Source organism: Harpegnathos saltator, unplaced genomic scaffold, assembly GCF_003227715.2.
Source record: "Harpegnathos saltator strain DR-91 unplaced genomic scaffold, Hsal_v8.6 scaffold691, whole genome shotgun sequence".
NCBI lineage: Eukaryota > Metazoa > Arthropoda > Insecta > Hymenoptera > Formicidae > Harpegnathos > Harpegnathos saltator.
In genome coordinates, this window is record NW_020230528.1 from 279,742 (window position 1) to 303,061 (window position 23,320).

The 23,320-nt window shown below is 41.4% G+C and overlaps 1 protein-coding gene and 1 pseudogene across 1 annotated transcript in view; both read right to left on the minus strand.

The window, feature by feature from the left end:
- Ror (tyrosine-protein kinase transmembrane receptor Ror) overlaps positions 1 to 23,320 on the minus strand; it is an 83,954-nt gene that overhangs the window by 55,826 nt on the left and 4,808 nt on the right. Inside the window, exons 2-3 of the mRNA XM_019845090.2 lie at positions 8,121 to 8,331; positions 6,773 to 6,932 (exon numbers count right to left, since the gene is read on the minus strand). Coding sequence (XP_019700649.1) covers positions 6,773 to 6,932; positions 8,121 to 8,234 — 274 coding nt within the window. The 5' untranslated portion in view covers positions 8,235 to 8,331. The remainder of the gene's footprint in view (positions 1 to 6,772; positions 6,933 to 8,120; positions 8,332 to 23,320) is intronic.
- On the minus strand, positions 8,512 to 9,439 carry LOC109504609 (histone-lysine N-methyltransferase SETMAR-like; annotated as a pseudogene).

The window sequence follows — 23,320 nt, forward strand, 5'->3', positions numbered from 1 at the left end:
CTTTTCTAGTATTGCCTTCGTTTTGAAATGCAATAAACTTTAATGAAAACAGTAGCAGAATTTTCATGTGTAAAGAATGCTATATTTTATTGTAAAGTATATTATATTTTTAAAATAAAAAATTCTTGTTGTATGTTAACAAGGTTATAAAGAAATAAAGAAATTACAGGAATAAAGAAATTACAGTCTAAATTTCTTGGAATGAAAAAAACGAATATTTTTACTCAAGCAATAATGAAAATATTTCCTTATAAGGCGTTATTAATATTGCCTTTTAAAATCCCGTTGATATTGCTTTACAAAACCCTCATAATATTGTCTTATAAGGACCCGTTAAATCATTTGTTACATATCTTGTAGGGCCCTTGTCTTTCTATCCCTACCAGGGCACCATTAACATTAGCGAAAAATAATCAGGCCCTTATCAGAGCCTTATTAATTTTCCTACTCGGGTTGTCCATACATATATTTTTTTATGAATGAACTCCGCGGTCATTGAGAGCCGATTTTTCCTCGGGCGAAACTTCCATGCCGTCTGCCTCGCGCAACTTCCCAGCGCGTCTAATATGCAGTACGTGTTCGTAGAATTTTAATTATGCAACAACATCCACTCCGGCGAAATATATATTTCCAAAGTACATTTCTGTCTAAAAGCCGCGCTTATAGAATGTGTGTTTCGCCCGAGCCGAAATTTATGCCAGATGGATTTACATTCGCGAAATTTAAGAGGAGCGCTGCGTTTCACAGGATACATCGTCATGTTTAGGGTCGATGATAGTCTGGAACTCTCGAGAGTACGCGGCGAGCCTCACGTTTGCGATATGAATTTCATTGCGCGCGCGGAGTTTACGATGTAGACGACGTGCGGCGAATTTGGTCGGTTTCCGTATCACGTGAAACAATCGCTGGCAAACACGCGGAGGGTAAATCTTAGCTGCCACGTTGGCCACGACGATCAGTATGAATGTGTATACCGCACCGTAAAATTGCGTTTGCGCAACGTAACGTAGAGCAGACCGCGCTGCGGTAAACGACGGATTATCGCGAGCGCAATATCTTTCACAGTGCTACGATTTACGATTCACGGCCATATTTATCGTTTACGCGTGCCATTTGTTATCAGTCAATCGATTTCAGCGTCGACCTCTTGGAAACAAGATCCGTCCACTTTGCTTGCAGCCTGCAAACGCACGTTGTTTCTAAATTAATGCCCGAGGGAACGTTTCCACGAACAACCTGCTTGCGCAATGAGCAGTCGATTCGTCGGCTGAAACATCAGTTAATGCACACCGACACGGCTTATTAGACTCGAGCAATCTCGAGGCCGCTGCGTTAATTAACTCGTGTTTTCGCCCCCTACCCCCTCCCTCCCCCCCGCTGAAGATCGGAATTAAACATAAGGCACCCGGCGAGGGCGCGGGCTGAGAGAGAGAGAGAGAGAGAGAGAGAGAGAGAGAGAGAGAGAGAGCGGGGCGCGATGTTAACACGTCGAAATCCGGGGCGATTAGGTTCCTCGTCGTTCGCAAAGAAGTCACCCTGTGACGATCAGTTCGTCGACACCCTCCGCGATATCTTTCGCGTTCCCTTCCCTCCGGCCGGCCTCTCGCGATTCAGCCATGTCCCACCCTCGTCGCGACTGTGTTAAGCCCTCGAGGGAGACAGACGGAAGAGGGGTAGGGGACCACCCTCTACGAGCGAGGAAAGAAGTTTGAATTTTCCGACGCCCAGTTTGACTTGCAGAGTGCTAATATTAAAGTTCGTCCTGCCGCCCGGGGTAGGATCTGGGTCCTCGGAACGAGGACACCGCGTGAGCGAGAGGTCCTTGCCGCGCCTTGTGCATTAGCCGAGACGCCGCGGTACCGGGATTAGATTAGAATTTGTTAGGGGTGTCTTTCTCTCTCTCTCTCTCTCTCTCTCTCTCTCTCTCTCTCTCTCTCTCTCTGTCTGTCTCTTCGGCGATAACTCCATCCCAGGAACGCCGCCAGTTTTGTTTCATCGCCTCCGGGCGTGAGAGCTTTTCGGAAACTTTATTACAGGAAGTTCCGCTGGCACGGCGCGGCGCGGCCAAGTGCAACATTTTTTGGCCGGGCCACCGAAGTGGGCCGGAAGGGCCTTGGAACTCTCATCCTGCGCTGTTTGCACGCTGTTATCCCTGTCTCGGGTTGTAAATGTCATTTCACTCGGGGGCGCAACATTTCAGCGAGGATCACGAGGTCGGCGAATGAAACAGCGCTCAAGCTGCGGTATTCACCTTTGTTCGTTGCGCCAAAGCATAAGACTGTTAAGATTCAAAAGTCATCCGAGTAGAAAAATTAATAGGGCTCTAGTAAGGACCTGATTATTTTTCTCTAATATTACTTGGACCCTAGTAGGAATAAAAAGACAAGGGCTCTACAAGATGTGCAACAAATGGTTTAACGAGTCCTCTTAAGGCAATATTGTGAGGGCTTTATGAAGCAACATTAATAAGGCCTTATAAGGCAATATTAATAGGACAAATATTAATAGGACTTTATAAGAAAATATTTTTATTATTGCTTGAGTAAAAATATTCGTTTTTTTCATTCCAAGAAATTTAGACTGTAATTCCTTTATTTCTTTATCTTACCTTGTTAGTACAAGGTTTTTTACTTTAACAAGAATTTTTTTATTTAAAAAATATAGTAATTATTTTAAAAATATACTTTACAATAAAATATAGTATTCTTTACAGATAAAAATCCTGCAATTGTTTTTATTAAAGTTTGCTGCATTTCAAAACAAAGGCAATATTAGTAAAATCCTTGAAAGAGGCTGATGAATATGGCAACTAACAAAACTAATAAAATTTGTTTTTAATTGCGGTGTAATTAAAAAATCTTTAAAAAAATCAGATGGAGCGTACTTACTAAAAAACAACACTAAACTATGACAGTTTTATTACACGCTTCAGATCTTATTAATTTTCTATAACAAAACTTGATTTTGTATGTCTAAAGCATCCTCTTAAAAGATCTTTCTAAGACCCATATCAGTTTCCCATATTAAAGTATTATTTTGTAAAATTTAAGACATCCCTAAAAAATCCTTCTAAGGCCCTTCTCAGCTTTCCTTATCAAAGCCTTATTTATTAGATCTAAGGCATTCCTACAAAATCCTTCTAAGGCTCTTCTCAGCTTTTCCTAAAGTCTTATTTCGTAAAATCTAAGGTATTCGTAAAAGATCCCTCTCGGGGTCTGATGTGATAATAATGAGGCATCCTTTCTTAAGTCATCCTACTTTCAGCCTTATCGGGGCCTTATGCTTCATAAGGATGGCCCCAATAATTTTTTATTCGGGTCGTGCGCCGACCTTCGATTTAGTCGCGTTTTGTCAAATTCCGAATTATTATTACCACTCACGAAACGACGATTACTCATCAGTGACCATTATCTGATGACAGTATTGACGAGCGTCTCTCTCTCTTTCTCTTGCGTCCACTGTCTCGCTTTTATTTTACATGCACACATTTTTCTCGTATCAGTTTTCCAAAGACATTAACGACTCGTATGGTTGTTGAACGGCGAATAATTGATAGCACATCTTGGCCGTGCATATTTCAGGTCCTTGGAACTTGATCGTAATTTGCCATTGAGGTGACTTCTAAATTCTATTCGCATCGCGGCATCAACAACAAACTTTCGTCCTCCCGGAAGAAGAAGCGGTTGGTCTATCTTCAAGAGAGGTAGACTTTAACGAGGCTTGCTTCGTTCTAGCCGTACTCGGCACATTAACCGAAACACTACGAGGCTGGATTAGAATTTGTCGGAGCTGTCGCGCAATAACTTTATCCGAGGAAATGCCCCGAGTTTTGCCTTAAGAAGTTTATCCTCGTCTCGCGATAAATTGAAACTAATTTACACCGTGCATAATGAAGTTTTTGAAGTGCGTATCTCAGAACCTCTGAACTGAGGGGGCCAAGACGTCAAGAGAAAAATTTGTGATCTTGAGAAGTTGGATGCGCCGCCGTGCTTGCGAACGAAGTGAAGTACTAACGACCGACTCTCGGCGAATTACTTCCCGGCTCGTCCAAATGAAATATTATTCGATGGCGAAGTTAATGAATTACGGACTTGGTAAATAATTTAGGGTCAGAGTCGATTAACCTTTCACGGTGGACCTCGAGGATTAAAACGATCGGAATATATCGCGAACAATTCCTGTTTACGCATGTAATATTCCATAAATTACGTTGTATTGCGTTGTAGTGCGAATAATAACAACGTATTACAGATATTAAGTGCAATAATTGCGTACTAATTAGATAATCGGATCTGGCGGTTGTTACTTTGGTAATTTACTTTTGATAATTTAATAAGCGGGCTCATATGTGAGGCACGGTAATTACGAGGCTAATCAATTTTTCGTGTTCATGTTTTCATGTACGATCGTCGCGACTGACGTCGTTATACCGTTAAATTAAGTCGAAACTAAGAGTATATATACACACACACACACAGAGCGTCTAAAAATCCCAGAACGATCGAATATCTCGAAAATGAAGCATTTTAGAGAAAAATATTTCATACAGTTATAGAGTTTCAAGTGAAGCATCACACAGCAATATTAATGACCCTGGATAATGTTGCGAAGGTCACATGAGGATCAATTAGAAATTTTCAAATAGAAACCTCCATTTTTTATTATATCATCTTTTTATATCAATCAATCTGGACAATTTTCGTCTGAAACATTTTTCTTTAAATTGCTTCATTTTCGAGATATCTGGCCGTTCCAGGATTTTTGGAACACTCTGTATGTATAGTTGTACATTAAAAGAAAAGTATATTCTTCTATATTCTATTAGACTCCAACTTGTCTTTTATCTATTCTTGCAACGGATGTCGATCGTGAATTCTCCAAATTGACAGTTTTACGAGCGCGTTAAGTTTCTTATTTTTGTTCCTTTCGAAGTCGAAGCCCGAAAGAGCTTTTCTTCGTCGTTCCACATCGGTCGACGACTGCGAACCCGACTTTCACTTCTTCTTAATTCGATTCGATTCTCGCTACGGCGCGGGCGAGGAGCGCGGGATTCGTATAACAGCGTTACTTTTACGATTCCTTTCCAACCTTTAAGTCGAGCACGACTCGAGGAAGCTGCCTTTCGGCAGTTCCTTTCATTCCCGAGGAAAAAAGACCGAGTCAGCTTTTAAAGCGACAACTTTGTATAGAAAACCGCGTACAGAGACACGCGTAATACATCTTATATATATCGAGACAGATTCGACAATAACAAATAATTACGGTGTCGAATTTTTTATGGAGTTCCTTTCTCTCGTAAAATATATAATATTTTTCCAACATTTACGGAATATTAACAAAAGAAAACAGGCCACCATGCGAACAAAAGATACAAATTGTTGAGACAGAATAAACATTTTTAATTATTATTCGTGCAACTCGTGAGAAACTTTCCGAGCTCCGCGGCTTGAATGGGCCGACAATTTATCGACAATTACGTTTTCCTAGTTGGAGTCTTTAAATATTTACTCTAATATCGCATTAACCGAAATGACCTCCGGTGAAAGGGTAGCGCGTCGTAAACAGGAACTACCACTAGACTAGAGGAGATAACACAGGCGCGTAGGCAGGGGCGCTTTTACGGAGTTTCGCGGAACGAGGGAAATTTTGTAGAAACAAAAATTTTGTAGAAACGCAAGATTAAAACCGCTGAGAAAAATGCGCACGGAGCGTAAAAGGGTAGCAACAATTCAGACGCGGCAAATCGGAATTAATTGACGTCGGGGGGGGGGGAGGAAGTAACAGACGCGGGCTCGAGAGCTGTTCTCGAGAGAATGAAAACGCGACTGTTGGCAATCTTAGCGAGTCGCTCGTTTCCGCGAGGTTTCAAGAAATAATCGATAGAAGACCGCGAAGTTTTCGACTCCGGCAGATTTCAGACTCGTCGCGACTCGACACTCGAGATCACTCCGAGAGAGGATCTTGCTTACGCCCTTGGAGCCCGTAAGATAACAATGCAGCTGGTGTAGAGCCAAGCTGCATAACCGTTTTCATAGTCAGGCGGTTTTGCGTTTTACGATAATGCTCTCGTGTCAAACATACACCGTTACCTCCGGCATTTAATGCGTTTACTCGAAAACTTGCGCGGCGACGCGACGGGGTAGGTAAAACGTCGCGATTCACTTCGCGCATTACAAATGTTTTTTACGGTGTTGTGTGTGCCGCGAGCGAGTTACGGGCCACAAAGCCCGCCTTCGAGGCCTGTACCTCGGCGACGTGGACGGAAATATTATACTCGGCCGGATTTTACGGGTCGCGCGTTTTAAAACTCGTGTGTTTAATTATTCCCGCGAAATGCAAACCATCCAGATTATGGGCGGACCGTTTCGCGTGGCTTTAAAATTACGAAGAAGATATGATTATCCTCCCTAATGGTTACGCCGAGACTCGTTAACGTAATTGCGTAACGGTCGCCCGGGGGCGTAACTTTACACCAAACATGTATAAAAGTTCGTTCTCGCCCGTGCGCGACAAGAAAATGATATAAGAATGCGGGGATTACTATTTCGAAATAGTAAGTTCGAGTTATTTTCGGGTTTCCCCTCGCGCACAGCGATAAACGTCAGGTATTTTTATGCGTCTCGTGATTCAACGGATTAATATTCGACGCGTCAAGTTTTGATCGTACGTTGAGAATAGAACTTACTTATTCATTATAATATCAATATTTAAACAAGTCACACTCGAGTGTGCACAAGGCTTGCAGAGGCGGAGAATTTTTGATTTTGCTCACCCTGCCATTTCTTCGAGGAATCGACTCGCAGGGTTCCCTCGCTCTGAATTTGGTCCTTGCCGTTGGTGACGCGACAGGTGTAAAAGCCAACATCGGAAACGTCCAAGTTTGTGATTTTCAATCGACTTCCCGCCACGTTCTTCGCTGCGTGCTCATGCGTCTGAAACAATAAGGCAGGATACTTTGTGCCGACTGAATTGCAACCTGAAAGCTGATGATTAAGAAGGAAATGCTACAAGTCCGAATTTATACTCGAGGAGAACAATCTTGATTCTAGAAAAATAATTTCTCTCCCCCTCTCCCTTTCACAAAGCAGCCCCGAGACGCGGCTTCGAATTAAAACTAAAGTAAAACATTGTTAGAGCCATTCTCATGAAGCATAAGGCCCCCCTAAGGCTGAAAGTTGGATGCTCCTCGAAAGGATGCCTCATTATTACCACATCGGTCCCTGAGATGGATTTTTTAGGGATACTTTAGATTTTACGAAATAAGGCCTTCCTTCCCTTTGATAAGGAAAATTGATGACAGCTTTAGAAAGATTTATTAGGGATATCTTAGATGTAATAAATAAGGTTCTGATAGGGAAAACTGATAAATACCTGAGAAAAATCTTTTAGGGTTATCTTAGATTTTACGAAATAAGACTTTGAAAAAGCTGAGAAGGGCCTTAGAAGGCCCTTTTTTAGAGATGCCTTAGATTTAATAAATAAGGCTCTGATAGGGAAAGCTGAGAAGAATCTTAGAAGAATTTTTTAGGAATGTCTTAGATTTTACGAAATAATGCTTTAACATGGAAAACTGATGTGGACCTTAGAAGGATCTTTTAAGGATGCTTTAGATGTACAAAATCGAGTTTTGTTATAGAAAATTAATAAGATTTGAAGCGTATAATAAAATTGTCATGGTCAAGTATTGTTTTAGTAGATACGCTCTATCTGATTTTTTTAAAGATTTTTTAATTATACCGCAATTACAAATAAATTTTATTAGGTGCCATATTCATTAGTCTCTTCCAAGGATTTTTCTAGTGCCTACGTTTTGAAATGCAGCAAACTTTAATAAAAACAGTAGCAGGATTTTTTTATGCGTAAAGAATATTATATTTTATCGTAAAGTATGCTATATATTTAAAATAAAAAATTCTTGTTGTATACTAACAAGGTTATGAAGAAAGAAAGAAATTACAGTCTAAATTTCTTGGAATAAAAAGAACAAATATTTTTTACACAAGCAATAATAAAAATATTTCCTTATGAGACTCTATTAATATTGCCTTATAAAGCCTTGTTGCCCTTACCAGAGCCCTAATTAAATTTTCTACTCGGGTAGCGGCAATTGAGTGGCTTACTTGCGCGTGTATTTTTCTGATAGTGATTTTTGGCCGGTCCTCTTCTAACGGCGCCTCGTTCTTGAACCATCGTATCTTCGTCGGAGGTGGATCGCCCACAACCTCACACCGCATATGGGCGACGCTGCCTGCGTCCTTCGATATGTTTGTTAGGGTCCTTACGAATTTCAAAGTGCCACTTTTCGTGCCAGATGCAGCGTCCACGTCGGTCCTGCGAAAATGAAACGTGCTCTTTATAGTTCGCGTTCGCGCGAGGTACAATAATGCACGGCGCAACGCGAAATATGAGCGATTTTCAAAAGATATTTGTATTAGGTTGTTAAGTATGAAATGTCCGATTTTGAATCAAAAGTGGTTTGGTTTATTATATCTCAAATTAGAAGTAGTACAATTAATCCAAGTATGTGCCTAAACTATCGGCACAGTTCTGCCATCTTAACGGTAGCTTATTTATGCCAGCGGCGAAGAAGCCTGAAGAGCGAGTGACGATGAAGTCGCAGAAGACGTTTTCCACAGCTTGTTGAGAATTGAATATTTTTCCTTCCAAGAAATGGTCCAGTGCCTGGAAGAAGTGATAGTCAGTTGGTACAAGGTCTGATGAATACGGTGGGTGACAGAGAGTTTCCAGGTTCAGCTCCTGTAGTTTGAGCAACGTTGTTTGTGTGACATGTGATCGAACGTTATCTTGCAAGAGGATTACCTGTGTCTATTGATCAATCTCAGCTGCTTGATCGCAAGCATTTTCATCATTTCACCTAGTTGGTTACAGTAGACATCCGCAGTAATCGATTGACCAGGTTTCATGAAGCTGTAGTGGATAATATCAGCGCTGGACCACCAAACAGACACTATTGGCTTTCTTTTGTGAATATTCGGTTTCGGACAGTGTTTCGGCACTTCATCCATATCCAATCATTGTGTCGAACACTTGTAATTGTCGAAAAGAATCCGCTGTTCATCACACGTAATAATACGATGTAAAAATGGTTCGCTTTTACGTCATGATAGTGAAGGAAGGCAAGCTTCGAGACGACTTCTCTTCTGACGCTCGTTTAATTCATGCGGAACCCATTTCCATCCAGCTTCTTTACCTTGCCGATTTGTTTCAAGTGATCCAGTATTGTTGGAATAGTAACGTTAAACCTTGCTGCTAAATCACGCGTAGTTTGAAATGTATCCGCTTCCACTACAGCTTTCAGCTCATCATTATCCACCTTGTTGGTCTCTGATCACCAACGTGACTCATTTTCAAGATTAAAATCGCCAGAACGAAACTTCTCAAACCATCGACGTATTGTACGTACGTTCATTAGCCACATCTTCACCAAACACTTCTTTAATATTTCGAGTTGTCTGCGCTGCATTGGTTCCACGGGACTTATATTCGAAAATAACATGAATTTTTAACTTATCCATGATTACACAAAAGTTGCTGTAACAAAGACAATTCGAAAGATAATCACAAAGCAGAACTGCAAATGCATTTGAAAGAGTGATGATGTGCCTTCACAACAACAAAAAAAGTCCAAAAACTGTAAAGGTGAAATGTCAGAGATATCGACTGTCGAACTTAGTATTTACTTAAGGAAATCGGACATTTCATACTTAATGACCTAATAAAGCTCTTTCATCCTTGCGCGCAGATGCGCGAAGCAGCGATTGAACGATTCGCACGCTCGTCTGTGAAATTTTCGCGCCGCGTACTCGACCATTATTTCACGGCACTGCGATCTGCTTAATTCCCACCGCTCGCGCCGCGATCTTACATTAAATATCACGCATTTGGACGTCCCCTCGTACGCTCGAATCGATCGCAACCGTAATCCCACCTGCGGTCTAGATAACAATGTAACTTCGCAACGAGGGATCATTAAGGGATACGAACTTTATCGCTCGCGCTCTCTACGCGAGCCTTGTTACGTTTGCAAAGAACTTTCTTGTTCTTCCGACATAATTGGTCGGACCGATTACACCGGATTACGCGTTCTTATCAAGCCGCGACGTATGTGGATTTCAAATTCCGTATTTCTCCGTATCGTCTGACATCTCGTCGAGACATCACATTTAGGACAGGTTGTTCCAACTCCTTGGTAAGTTAACTGATAGTTAAATCGTATGTCTGCCTTCATTTAAATCGAAGAGAAAACAAAGATGAACATATATTTAATTTAACTATCAGTTGACTTACCAAGAAGTTGAAACGCGGCTACGTTCTGTGCTCTTTTCGAAATCCTGCGAAAAATCACCCCGCGCGTCAATCATCATCGACACGACAATCGCAGAGCGAAACGCTGCCAGATATCCGCTCGACCGCCGTCCAATATTGCGCTGGCGACAATGTGCTTCAGAGACGCGGCTGTCGCAATCAATTGCAGCTTCCGGCAAGCGGGGGCAATTGCTCGCACTTCGGCCAATATGGATCCGAGAGGGCGGCTCGAATGCCGTCTGCCAGGACGGCATATTAAATATGCACACGTTAATATAGAGTCGCACAATCCTCCTGCTTCTCTACCCCCTCCCCCCTCCCCTATCTCTCTCTCACTCTCTCTCTCTCTCTATCTGTCTCTTCCTCCTTCTCTCTCGCTCCTCCTCCTCCTCTCACTTTCGCCTTCTCTCTCTTTCTCCCTGCCTCCTCCTCCTCCTCCTCCTCCTCCTCCTCGCGAAAGTAAGGCGTATCGCGGCAAGTTTGCCTTATCGCGGGGGACTTGATATACGGCGCCGCGAGACGCATTTAGCGCGGAGCACGTTTCCAGAAACGTGCGCCACACTTTTTAAATCCCCGTATATTCGCGCGGAGATACGGCCGGGCGTGTTTCCGCTCCTCCTAAATTCCCGAAGTCACGGGGGATAATTCAGGCGGAAACGTGCCGCGGGACAAAGGGCGACTTTAATTATGTCGCCGATGCGCAGCTGCATTTCACGTGACCCGACGACGACGTTCACGACCGCCGACAGTCGTAACGTTACAACGTGCCGTTGTAACGAGAGATACGCGGCACTCGGCGCCAACGGCGCGTCCCTGCGACGGCGATGGGAGGTTACGGGCGGCGGTTATTATATCCACGGTTGTCCTCGCACGTTGATATTGCTGTCGCTCGGCTCGAGAGGGTGCGGGAAGAAGTGAATTTCGGGGAGATAGCGCCGCGCGGTAGAATGGCGCACGGCTGGATCGACGCCGGCCGGATCGCCGTCCGCCGTCCGTTTCCGCTAGGATTCTTTCAATGGCGGCTAATCGGCGAGTCGCGTGCGCCGGTGAAATATCGACGCGAGTCTTGGCGCGAAGGTCGATTCACGCAAGGAGCGCGCGTTTGTCGGAAAGGTTCTCGAGGCCGCCACTGTTCCTCCTGAATCGACGGGACGACGCCGTGCAATTTATTATAGGTCAATCGGAAAGTTCCGTCCGTTTTCTTGCAAAACGTATGGCTTTATTTAAGAAACAAAATGAAAAAGTACGTCAATCAAAATACTGTCCATCGTTAGCGATGACTTTTTTCCATCTTTCGGTCAGCAAGTGAATTTCGCGGCGAAAGAATGACTCATCTTTCCGGAGGTCCGGTTATCCAGTCAGAGACCCATTTTTCGACGTTTTCATAAGAATTGAAGCATTCGTCAGTAAGTGCGTGTGCCATCGACCGAAATAAGTGGTAATCGGAAGGGGCACAGTCTGGTGAATAAGTCGCATGAGGTAGCACTTCCCAGCGAAGTGCTTGCAACAGTTTCCTTGACAGATTTTGTGACGTGCGGCCGAGCGTTGTCATGAAGCAAAATCACTTTATGCTGTCTCGTTTCTAGTCGTTTTTCGTGCAATGCTCGGCTCAAACGGATCATTTGTTCTCTGTAGAGATCCTCTGTGACTGTTTGACCACTTTTCAACAGCTCATGGTACAGCACACCCTTCTGACCCCACCAAACACACAGAGCATTGCCTTCTTTCCGTGGATATTCCGCTTTGGCGCCGAGGTGTTGAGGGTTGGTCGGGATCGCAAATAGTTTGTCGAAATTTGGGGTTGTCAAAATAAATCCATTTTTCATCCCATCATTTGACGATACGATGTAAAAGCCCCTTTCTTTGTTGCCTAGCGAGCAGAATTTCGCAGGTGGTTTTTCGCCTTTCAATGTCTCTTGGCTTCAGTTCATACGGGACCCATTTTCCTTCCTTGGCTTTTCCTAAGACTTTTAAGCGATCGGAAATGACAGGTTGAGCACAATTTAATGCTTCTGCAAGTTGCTTTTGCGTTTGACATGGGTCTTTGTCCACCAATGCCTGCAATTCTTCGTCTTCGAATACTCTTGGCCGTCCAGAACGCTCTTTATCCTCTACATCAAAATCACCACCTTTAAAGCGTCGAAACCATTCTCTGCATGTTTTGTCGGAAGGAGCATTATCACCATAAACTTCTACAAACATTCGATGAGCTTCAGCTGCAGTTTCCTTCCAATTGAAGCAAAAGATTAACACTTCGCGCAAATGACGCTTATTTCGCTCAAATTTCGACACTTTCGATGCAGTGAAAAACAATGTTATTGATTCAAACGTATAACTTTATGTACTGAATGTTATTGACAGATGTCAAAACAAACCATTAAGCTTCGTTCAGACATTAGAGATTAACGACGGTTCTAGCTATAGCTACTTGCCGCTAGATGGACGGAACTTTCCGATTTACCTAATACGTATCCTCAGATTCTCTTTCCCCGGAGGATGTCCAGCACACGTGCACGGTCGTCTATGAAATTTTGTTAGCCATCGTCGCACGCTCGCGCTGCCCATGCGGCGACCTCCAGTGATGCCTGTGATATGCGAAGGAACACAAACGGAGGAACAGGGCGGTTAGGGTGACCCTATCCTTCCGCGGAGGGCCAATCACCGAGTTTACAATGCCGCCAAGTGTGCGTGCGCGAGTCGGCAGGAAGTGTACGCGCGAGCGTGTGCGTGTGTGTATGGCGAGGGTGTGTGCGTGCGACGCGAGGTCCTTAGATACACGTACGTGAGGAACGTCTGTGTACGTACCATCAGCCGCGTTTGCACGTGGCAGGACGTGATTGCACGTGGGTACGGGGAGTAACTAACCCCGCGTTTACCGCTGGTTATTGAATATAAATCAACCTATGATCAGTAAGTCATCGTGACGGTACAGGCCTGCCAGCAAGTTCGCCTCGTCGGCGAAGCAGCGTCGCCTCGCCAGCGTCGGCCAGCGCAAGCTCGATCGGACACAAGCGGGATAATCGCAGGCGAACGCATCAGAATTCGCATTCGGAGTCAAGTCGGACAAGTGCGGCTTCGAAAAGCAGCTCGCGGCGACACTGGAAAGTACGCGCAACTGGATATATCAAGTGTACAAATTAATTCTCGGCCTTTTCGACATAATTGTTGTGAGGAACCCAACGACGTTCCCTTCGTAGCTTCTTCCGAGCTTCTTCAACGAGCTTCTTTAATAGAAAACGCATAGAAATAGCCGGTTGAATGACTTCTAGCTCTTCAGCAAGTTTTTTTTGCGTTTGACAAGGATTTTCGTTAAGTAGTTTCTCCAATTCCTCGTCTTCAATTTTTTATAGTTGTCCAGGGCGTTCTTCGTCCTGGAGATCAAAATTCTCCATCCCGAAACTTTTGGAATCACTTTTCACACGTGCTGTGGGATATAGCATTGTCGGACACAGTTTTTTTTCGAGCGAAATTGTTTTTACTGCTGTTTTTTGAGGTTATGTCAGTAGTATCATCAACTATTACAGCTCGTTTTCAAGCTCAGAGATGGTGCTTTAAAACGACTATTCGACGGGGAAAAAATTCAATTTGGACATGTGCTGTAGTCGATTTAATGTAGGAGCCGAGAATTAATTTATACACCTAATACTCGACAAAGCACGTGTGTCGTTTTGAGAAAGAGTCGACAGTTGAAGACGTAGACGAAGTTTCACTCTCGTTTCACGTTGAAAGAAATATCAAAATCAAGCGTACATCGCGCAGAGTGTGCTCTTTGGAAAAAACGAAATGAAGAAATGGCCGGTATCAAGTTTTATCGTAACAACAGGTGTGAAACTCTCGAAAGAATAAGGCGAATTAAGCACGAATTGGGTATGATGAATTAACTGCTTCAGTAGTGGACCCGGTCAACACATTTGTGCCAAAAGCGGTGAGAGCGAATAATTTCGTATTTACATGGAAGCTGACCTATAAGGGTTTTTTGGATCACTGGCGACGAATCCAAAATCGAAATTGCAGAATTCAAAATGGCGAATGCAATATGGCGGCATCAAATGGCTAACTTTGATATTTCATCATGCAGAAGATCATATTGCACATATTCATTTTTTTCGGTTCGCTGATGACGAATTCAGGATCGAAATTGCGGATTCAAAATTCAAAATGGCGGATGCAATATGGCGGCTACAAGTGACTACCCTTGATATCTCATTATGAACACGTATCAAATTCGGTTTGTTTTTTTGCTCGCAAATAACGACTGTCATAAATCCGAGGTTTTCACTGGGGCAAAGAAGTAATTTCTTTCAATATATCTCACCTGCTAGTTAATAATGGAAACAAGAATATCCATAATGGAATATTGTTAATCATTAGAAGCCGCCATATTGGATCCGCCATTCTGAATTTTGAAATTTCGACCCCGAGTTCATCACCAGCGACTCGAAAAACCCTCTATAAAGAAGATTTCACCCAAAATAAAATGGGGATATCAATTTTAATAAATATTCTTCAAAAACTAACAAAATTGACTATCTAAGCGCTGCCATATTACATCTCTCAAATGCAAATTCGTTGAAAATTGGCAGAGTTATTCATGGTGCTCACATATGAGTCATACTGGTCGTGGCACTTCTTTTTTCGCTATGAGTCATTACTAGTGAACTGGTTAAGTCGCGTCGGGGGAAACCTCTTGAATACGTTGAAGATAGATAGAGAAAGAGATAGAGGAGGAGGGAAGGAGGGGAAGAAAGAGAGGAAACGAGGTTTGTGCTTCTCGGGGTGTGTCTAAGCGCAAACACAAAAATGCGCGGCCGAAAATAGCCCGGAGATCCAGCGCGACGCGTGTCAACCGTGAGCTTGCGGTTTTCGACGCCGAGTGGCGTGTATGAAATTAGCGACGTGTGCGCGAGAGCGAGATGGAAATACGTACACCGCCTGCGGCGTTACGCACTGCATGTACGCGCCGGTTGACTGCACTTTATCTGCTCGCTATGTAAAGTAATTCTATGCATTTTGAAGCAACGTCGCAGCGCGGGCGGTCGCGCGTGGTCGCGCGCGCGCTTTGCGTTTATCAGCCGGTTGAAGCGAAACGCGCTCTTTCCATTTCCAGCGCGCGCCTGTATTCTTAACACGGTGATGTGTGATAAAACTGCAAGCATTTACGTGCGCGGACGTAACACCGCGCTCTTATCTATCGGCGCATCGCGGTGATATTTTCGCGTTGTCCCTTGTCGCGCGATAATGCGCGCCGCGGAAATTCTGCGGTCGACAAACGGGGCGAAGGGATTACACCGCAGAGGAGGGAGAGTGAAACGAGATTAAAATCTCGAGGAGTCTTAAAAAACGGAGACAAATTCGAAGCCAGCTTGTCTGTAAATATCTTCTGCCGCGAAAACTCGAATAGTCCACTTCCGCGCGGAGTGTTTTTAACCGATTTCTCCGCTGCGGTCGTAGTTTCGTTAAATATTCTATTAAGTGTACAAATGAATAATCTAAATTTTTTTAAGCGGCTAAGAAGTTTTAATTTCGACTCTCTATGTTGTATCATCTATGATCAAGAAAACATATATTGGGTCTGGGAAAAAGTTTGTGGCGTTTTTCCCGATAGATGGCGTCAATTGCAAATAACTCAGGAAACACAGATCGCAGCGACACCACTAAACGCTCGTTGGAAAGGTGACACTTCGAGCGTTACTTTGAGTGTATAAACATCGAAATTGGTGCAGTGGTTGGAAAGTTGTTTGCGTTTGAAAATGGAGAAAAGTAATGAAAAATTGCGCTATATTTATTTTGCAATATTATTACGACAAAGCGAAGGAAGAACGCTGCGCAGGCTTGTGAAAACATTTGTGTTATGTACAGTGAAGGTACTTTATCAAAATCTGCTGCGCGGAAATGGTTCGCTCGCTTTCGTTCTGGTAATTTTGATGTGAAAGATAAGTTACGCTCTGGTCGTCCAATCACTGAAAAAGCTGATGAAATTCTTGAAAAAGTCCAGCAAGACAAGCATATCAGCAGTGTCGATATTGGTATGGAGCTAGGCATTGACCACAAAACTGTTTTGAACCATTTACACAAAGCTGGCTACAAAAAGAAGCTCGATGTATGGGTTCGTCATGAGTTGAGCGCGAAAAACATGATAGACCGAATTAACATCTGCGATGCGCTGCTGAAACGCAATGAAATCGAGCCATTTCTGAAACCTGTCATAACCGGTGATGAAAAATGGATCACGTACGACAATCGAAAGTGTCAAAGATCGTGGACAAGGGATGGTGAGCCGTCACAAGCGTTCGCGAAGCCAGGATTGACGCCGAAAAAGGTGATGCTGTGTGTGTGGTGGGACTGGAAGGGAATCGTCCACCATGAGCTACTTCCAGTTGGTTAGACGATTGATTCTCAACTCTATTGTGGACAACTAGAGAGATTACGCCAGGCAATTGAAAGAAAACGGCCCGAATTGAATAATAGGAAAGGTGTTGTCCTCCATCATGACAACGCCCGACCACACATTTCTTTGATGACCCGTCAAAAATTGCGAGAGCTTGGTTGGAAAGTTTTGATGCATCCACCGTATAGTCCAGACATAGCACCCTCTGACTATCACTTGTTCCGATCTCTGCAGAACTCTCTCAATGGAATTAAGTTGGTTTCAAAAGAAGCCTGTGAAGACCACTTGATTCAGTTTTTCAACCAGAAACCACAGAAGTTCTTCACCGATGGCATCATGGCTGTACCCGAAAAATGGCGAAACATTGTCGATAATAATGGAGCATATTTGGTTTAAATAAATTCATTTTCACACTATAAGAAAACCAGTTGAATTTTACTAAAAAAACGCCACGAATTTCTTCCCAGACCCAATATATACCGAGTTTGATACATATCCATAATATCATATCAAAGTTAGCCATTTGAAGTCGCCATATTGAATCCGCCATTTTGAATTTTAAAATTTTGTCTCCGGATTCGTAATCAGCGATCCAGAAAACCCCTATATATACATAATTAGTTTCTTTTATTATTGCATAGAAAAATTCGTGCTTCAAAGGATTAAAATAAACTTTGAACTTAAAAATTACCTTAGCTGAAAAATTTGGATTATTCATTTGTACTTGAATTTCGCTATTCCTCAGATACTCTCCTAAGATACCGTAATTGACTATCCCTTTTTTATGAATATTCTAAATAGCCGTTTGGTCCACCAATTGATTACTCCGGCATTGCTCGAGGGAATGGGAGGATAAGTGGTCGTTTATCGTGACGTGGAAGGGGAGGGGGGATGGTGGCGCAAGAAGGGACGTATGTGCGCGTGAGTATACATGTATACTCACGTGGACGTGTGTGTCTTGAGCCCTCAATTATTTAAATCACGTGCCTCGGGGGGACAACGTTTAACTTAAGCTCACGTGAAAGCAAAGCATATTGCAAAAATGCGATCGTAATTAAATATCGCGGGATTTGCGAGACGCGAGACGCAGTCCCGCTGTGAGTGAGACGTAATCTTTAAGATCTCCGGAAGAGCCCGGAAGATTTATAGGGAAAACGCGTCGCGAGAGCGTTAACACTTCGTCGCACCGACGGCATTACGTCACCTCCTTCGTTGGCCATTTCAAGCAGGCAGGAGACCTTCTCAGACGGAGATTAGGAGATTGCAGGGTTTCTATAAATAATGCAACGTTTAACCTCCCCTCTTTTCCTCGTCTTTCTCAACGGCGCGGCGGCCGGGGCACCCCGCACCCCAATGTCGGAGACAACGTTTTAAGTGGCGGAGCTTGTTTCTCGCTCGCCTGCCTGGGAGGCTGAAGTTAATGCTGGGAGGAAACGTAGTGATTATCAGGTGAACATTTGCGTAACGGACCGAGCGTGTCAAAATTGCAGAACGCTCTTTAAAATTTCGTATCGTATCTGTAAAGTAAGAGCGTGTACGGCATAAATGACAGTTGGCTTGAAATATCGTCCTAGTTTTTTTTTAGCCGTATTGTGAGGCATATCTCAAGCGCAAGCTTCGAGGAAAAAGAGTGTGTACTTTGAAGCAGCTGACACGACAAATTCGTATTATTTGGAGGTCTTTACCGAACGAATACGCAGTCAACTTAGTGGAAAGTATGCCTCGGAGATGCCAGGCAATTATCAATGCCGGTGGTGACTGGACTCATTATTAATGGTATAGCGTTTTTCTTCTCATGGAGTACAACAAATCCATGTACTTAAAAATCATTAGAAATAAATTTTTCTACACATTAACCCGTACACGCTCTTACTTTACAGACTGTAAATGTACAAGATGTCCGGGATCTTTTGGATACGAAAAATTGTGAAGATTAATCAGATCAAATTACGAAGAAAAATTACGTACCATTTTGCAAAAATCACAATAGTTATTAGGTTATTAATGATTAAAAATGACTACATTTAGAAGCTCTTTTAATTGATAACTCAAAAATTTGCGTATTTATTTGGCAAAATGGTAAAGGACTTTTTTGTTTCAGAACAACCTGATCTACAATTATATGACGGCTTTTGTGTCTAGCGATAGATATGAGTGTATTGAACTTTGGACCTTGAATCTTGGATTTGTTGCTAGGTTCAAGTTATCAATTAAAAAAGCTTCTATTAGATTGGTGCAAAAATAACTGCGGTTTTTACGTGTCGTGTATAAAGACACATATATCAGTTAAAAATTATATTTGTTAAAATAAAGATCATTGGCTTGCACACATTTCTCCGAACGGGAAACAAGTCTGTTTATTCCTACAAGATTTCTTTAAGAAAAGATAACGGTAACTAGTAGAAAAGTTGACGCCAAACTTAAAATGATAAAAGCCGCAATTATCTTTGCACCAACCCGATAGATGTGGTTACATTCAGTCATTAATAACTTAATAATAACTATTGCGATTTTTGCAAAATGATACTTGACTTTTTCTCAGTTTGATCTGATCAATCTTCACAACTTTTCGTCTCCAAAAGATCCCGGACACTCTGTATCCGCTGTTGGGATCGATTGGAGGATCTTACCGAAAGAATAGCTTCGTCGGACAGTCCTACAGTCGAGGTAGTGCGTAAACGCATTCACTTAACATTGAGAGATAGATACTGCGTAAAGTATTCGATATCTGAAATATCTGTCAGGTGGAACAGGTATATTCAAAGAAAAAACGATCCCTTCATCGCTTTTAATCCTTTCACTGTTAGTGAGAAGTATACTTCCCACCTCTTCTTGATTCAATTTTGCGTTGTAAATCACATAATTTTGAAGGACTAATCGGGGATTTGAGTTTTCCAGATAACTGAATAGTTGTTCAACATATTCCAATAGGTTTTTATACCCAATTATTAATTTGTGATTATTTATAACAAATCAAAGTTGAAAAAATATGCTTTTTTCAGGGAAAAATCGATTCCTCGGAGAGTATTGAATGTAGAGGTCTGAAATTTTCACCAAATATTTTTCCGATGTTGTACAAAAACATATATTTTTCTCAGTGTTTTTTCTCAAGTCAGATTTCTTTTATAAACAAATATTTTTACAAAAACGGCCGAAATTTTATTTTTCCGCATTTTTTAACTCTATTTCCCTAGTTTTTTCATTCTGTATCTCTATCTTATCTGTACTATCAATATTATTTTACTAAAAAATGAATGTTTAATCTCTAGTAAGCATGAATATGCAGTATTGAACATTTTTGCACATAAGTTTTTTCCAGCTCGATTGAGTTCCATCGCCTAGATTCTAGATATGTTCTTAGTACGACCTGGTCATTATTTAAAAATAATTGAAATTTTCATTAATTTTGTACATCATGATCGCCATATTGAAGTGAGTCCACCATTTTGAATTTTGCAAAGCTGGCTTTAGATTCGTAATCAGCGACCCAAAAAACGTAGGATTACCAAATATTTTAATAATTTTCTCAAGAGAAGTTAATTCAGCAGTGAAAGGGTTAAGAGCGCAGTAATGAATGCGGTAATGAACCAAATCTCTTTTGACGTGGCTACTTGAAATTGCGAGCGATGTGCGGCACTTTTGCAAACGTATTAGGAATAAATAAAAATTCAGAGTGAGATTGTTTGACGCGAAAATGCGACGAAAAACCGGCGGCGTATCGGAGTTTATCCCGCGATTTTCTTTCGCTCGCGTACCGTTCCGCTTTTTTATGGCTAATTTCATAAACGTCCGACAAATAATCGCGGGACAATTTATCGACGTCGAGCGTATTTTTGCGGTCTACTATTACATATTTGTTATTATTAAATAACAATCTCGATTACGCCATAATTCGACGCCGCATACGCGGAGCGGTTTGCGGTATCGCGGTACGGTAACGCTGGCGTCATTTTCAGGCCAATAACACGTTGTTTTGGCATTAACGATCTCTACGTTCATCGGAGAGCGACGCACGCTGTTGCATTTACATCCAAATTAGGGGTAAACGATACCGCGCCGGCAATTATTGCCGCTGATGTCACAGTTATACGAATTTCCACCGCTAATCATGTTCGTGCGCCGCCAGACGAATCGATTAACATTTTGATTCTTTCGCGTATTTACGCGCGTTTCACAGCGCCGTCTGTTTATATTCGCGTGCCTACACCTTCTCACATTTCTTTCTACGGGATAACCAAAAAAGTTCCTGCAGTTTTGTATAATACATTAAAGATCAAACGAGGGCAGAAATTTAAGAAAATTGAGAAAAATAAATTTGACAAAAAAATATTATCATTGATACATGAATAAATAATTGATAACTCTCTCTTCCTTATCCAATAACGGAGACTCTTCTTGAACGTGGCGCATCTTTGAACGATTCATCAGCCGGAAGAAAATTTTTCAAACCATTTCTGTGCGGTTCGTTTTTTTAGAGCATCTTCTGCAAACGCTACGCGTATCTTACGACGCGCTTCCGCAGCTGTCGGTTCGAGTTTCAGTTCATGAAGCAAACATGTTGGAATTACACTCGACTTAACAGACGTTTTCAAAGCGTCAAAGGGCGAATAATCGTAAACCAAGAGACCACGCCATGACGAAAATTCACCAATAAACTCACGCTATATGATATGCATAAACACGCGTGTCCGATAAGTCTCAATGAGATTCGATAATTCACCGCATCGAACTCAAACTCAAAAACACAAACTTTTCTGGTCACCTAAACATTCTGCAAGACTATGCACTTCCTACAGGGCAGGTACACTGAGAAAAAGACTTCTATTGTTACAACAAATGAACGTTTGTTGTTTGATAATTGTATATTTGTACTGTTGTATAATTGAACAAATCAAACAGCTACCGCAACAAATCATTTTTCGTTATTTGTAATTTTAATAAATATACATTGCTGGAGATGCAAACTATATATATTTGTTGGATAGAACTTCTAATAAAAAGAATAGCAATTATTACGTCGTAATAGCGTAATATGTACACATGTACGTGATGTGGTCCATATTCTAAACTCTCATATATAGGGTGTTCCATTTTAAATGAACCAGACAAAAATCTCGAAAAATATGAATTTGACAATTTTGAAATTTCCAAAAGTCAATAAATTAACAAAAGTTAGGGCACTATCGTAACAATACATTCATGAGACTAAATAGAGTAAAAAAGTCTAGTACTATTTTTTCTTCCGATAAATAGCGAGATATCGTAAATTAAATGTTGAAAAAATTACCAAGTTTTTCTTAAATATCTCAAAAATATTAGGCAAATAAAATAATTTTTCGGACCAAAGTTGTTCAGATTAATTGGTAGAAAAATTGGTACATATAATGAATAAATTGAGATTTCTATTTGAGAAAATTAACGATCAATAAATATCTCGAAAGTGGCGCCATTTGTAAACAAAATGATATAGATGTTTTATGTCCCCTTTGAAACCATACAACTTTTGTATGAAACATTTCTTAATATCTTTTATATTTTTCGAGATTTTTGCCTGGCTCATTTAAAATGGAACACCCTGTATATTCTCCCTAACCTTACTTAACTTTATCTGATAGTTTATTAATTTTATATAGTGTCGTGCTAAAAGTAAAGATTAACGCAATAATGCATCGCTGTATGTCTTTCCCCGAATTCCTGCAAAATACACGCACAGAATTATTATTTCGTTATCGTTAATCCTTCTCTACCAATGTTTGATTAGATGTAACGGAGCCATGTTTGAATTACCCGATAATTATGATACGCGCTAGCATTGCACGTGTAGCATTGCACGCGTGATTCCATCAAATATTTTACGTATTTCGCTATATATTATACGTTGACGAGGAAGAGTTAATACAACTGATTTGCTTGTATATAATTTCTAACCTTTGCTCATCTTCTGCGTCGCCAGCAAATCAGAAATTTGTGGTTTCTCGGATTAACGCAACCATCTGTTTCCCTTATAAAATTGTTGGTTAGAGCGATAAATCATTCTGTCACCACAACGGAGTCATTTGCTGTCCTATATTAATCCTTTCACTGCTGAATTAACTTCTCTTGAGAAAATTATTAAAATATTTGGTAATACTACGTTTTTTGGGTCGCTGATTACGAATCTAAAATGGTGGACTCAATATGGCGATCATAATGTACAAAATTAATGAAAATTCCAATTATTATTAAATAATAACCAGGTCGTAATAAGAACATATGAATCTAGGCGATAGAACTCGATCGAGCTGGAAAAAATTTATGTGGGAAAATGTTCAATACTGCATATTCATGCTTACTAGAGATTAAACATTCATTTTTTAGTAAAATAATATTGATAGTACAGATAATATAGAGATACAGAATGAAAAAACTAGGGAAACAGAGCTAAAAAGTGCGAAAAAATAAAATTTCGGCCGTTTATGTAAAAATATTTGTTTATAAAAAAAAAATCTGACTTGAAAAAAAAAACACGGAAAAAAAATATGTTTTTGTACAATATCCGAAAAATATTTGGTGAAAATTTCAGAACTCTACGTTCAACACTCTCCGATGGATCGATTTTTCCCTAAT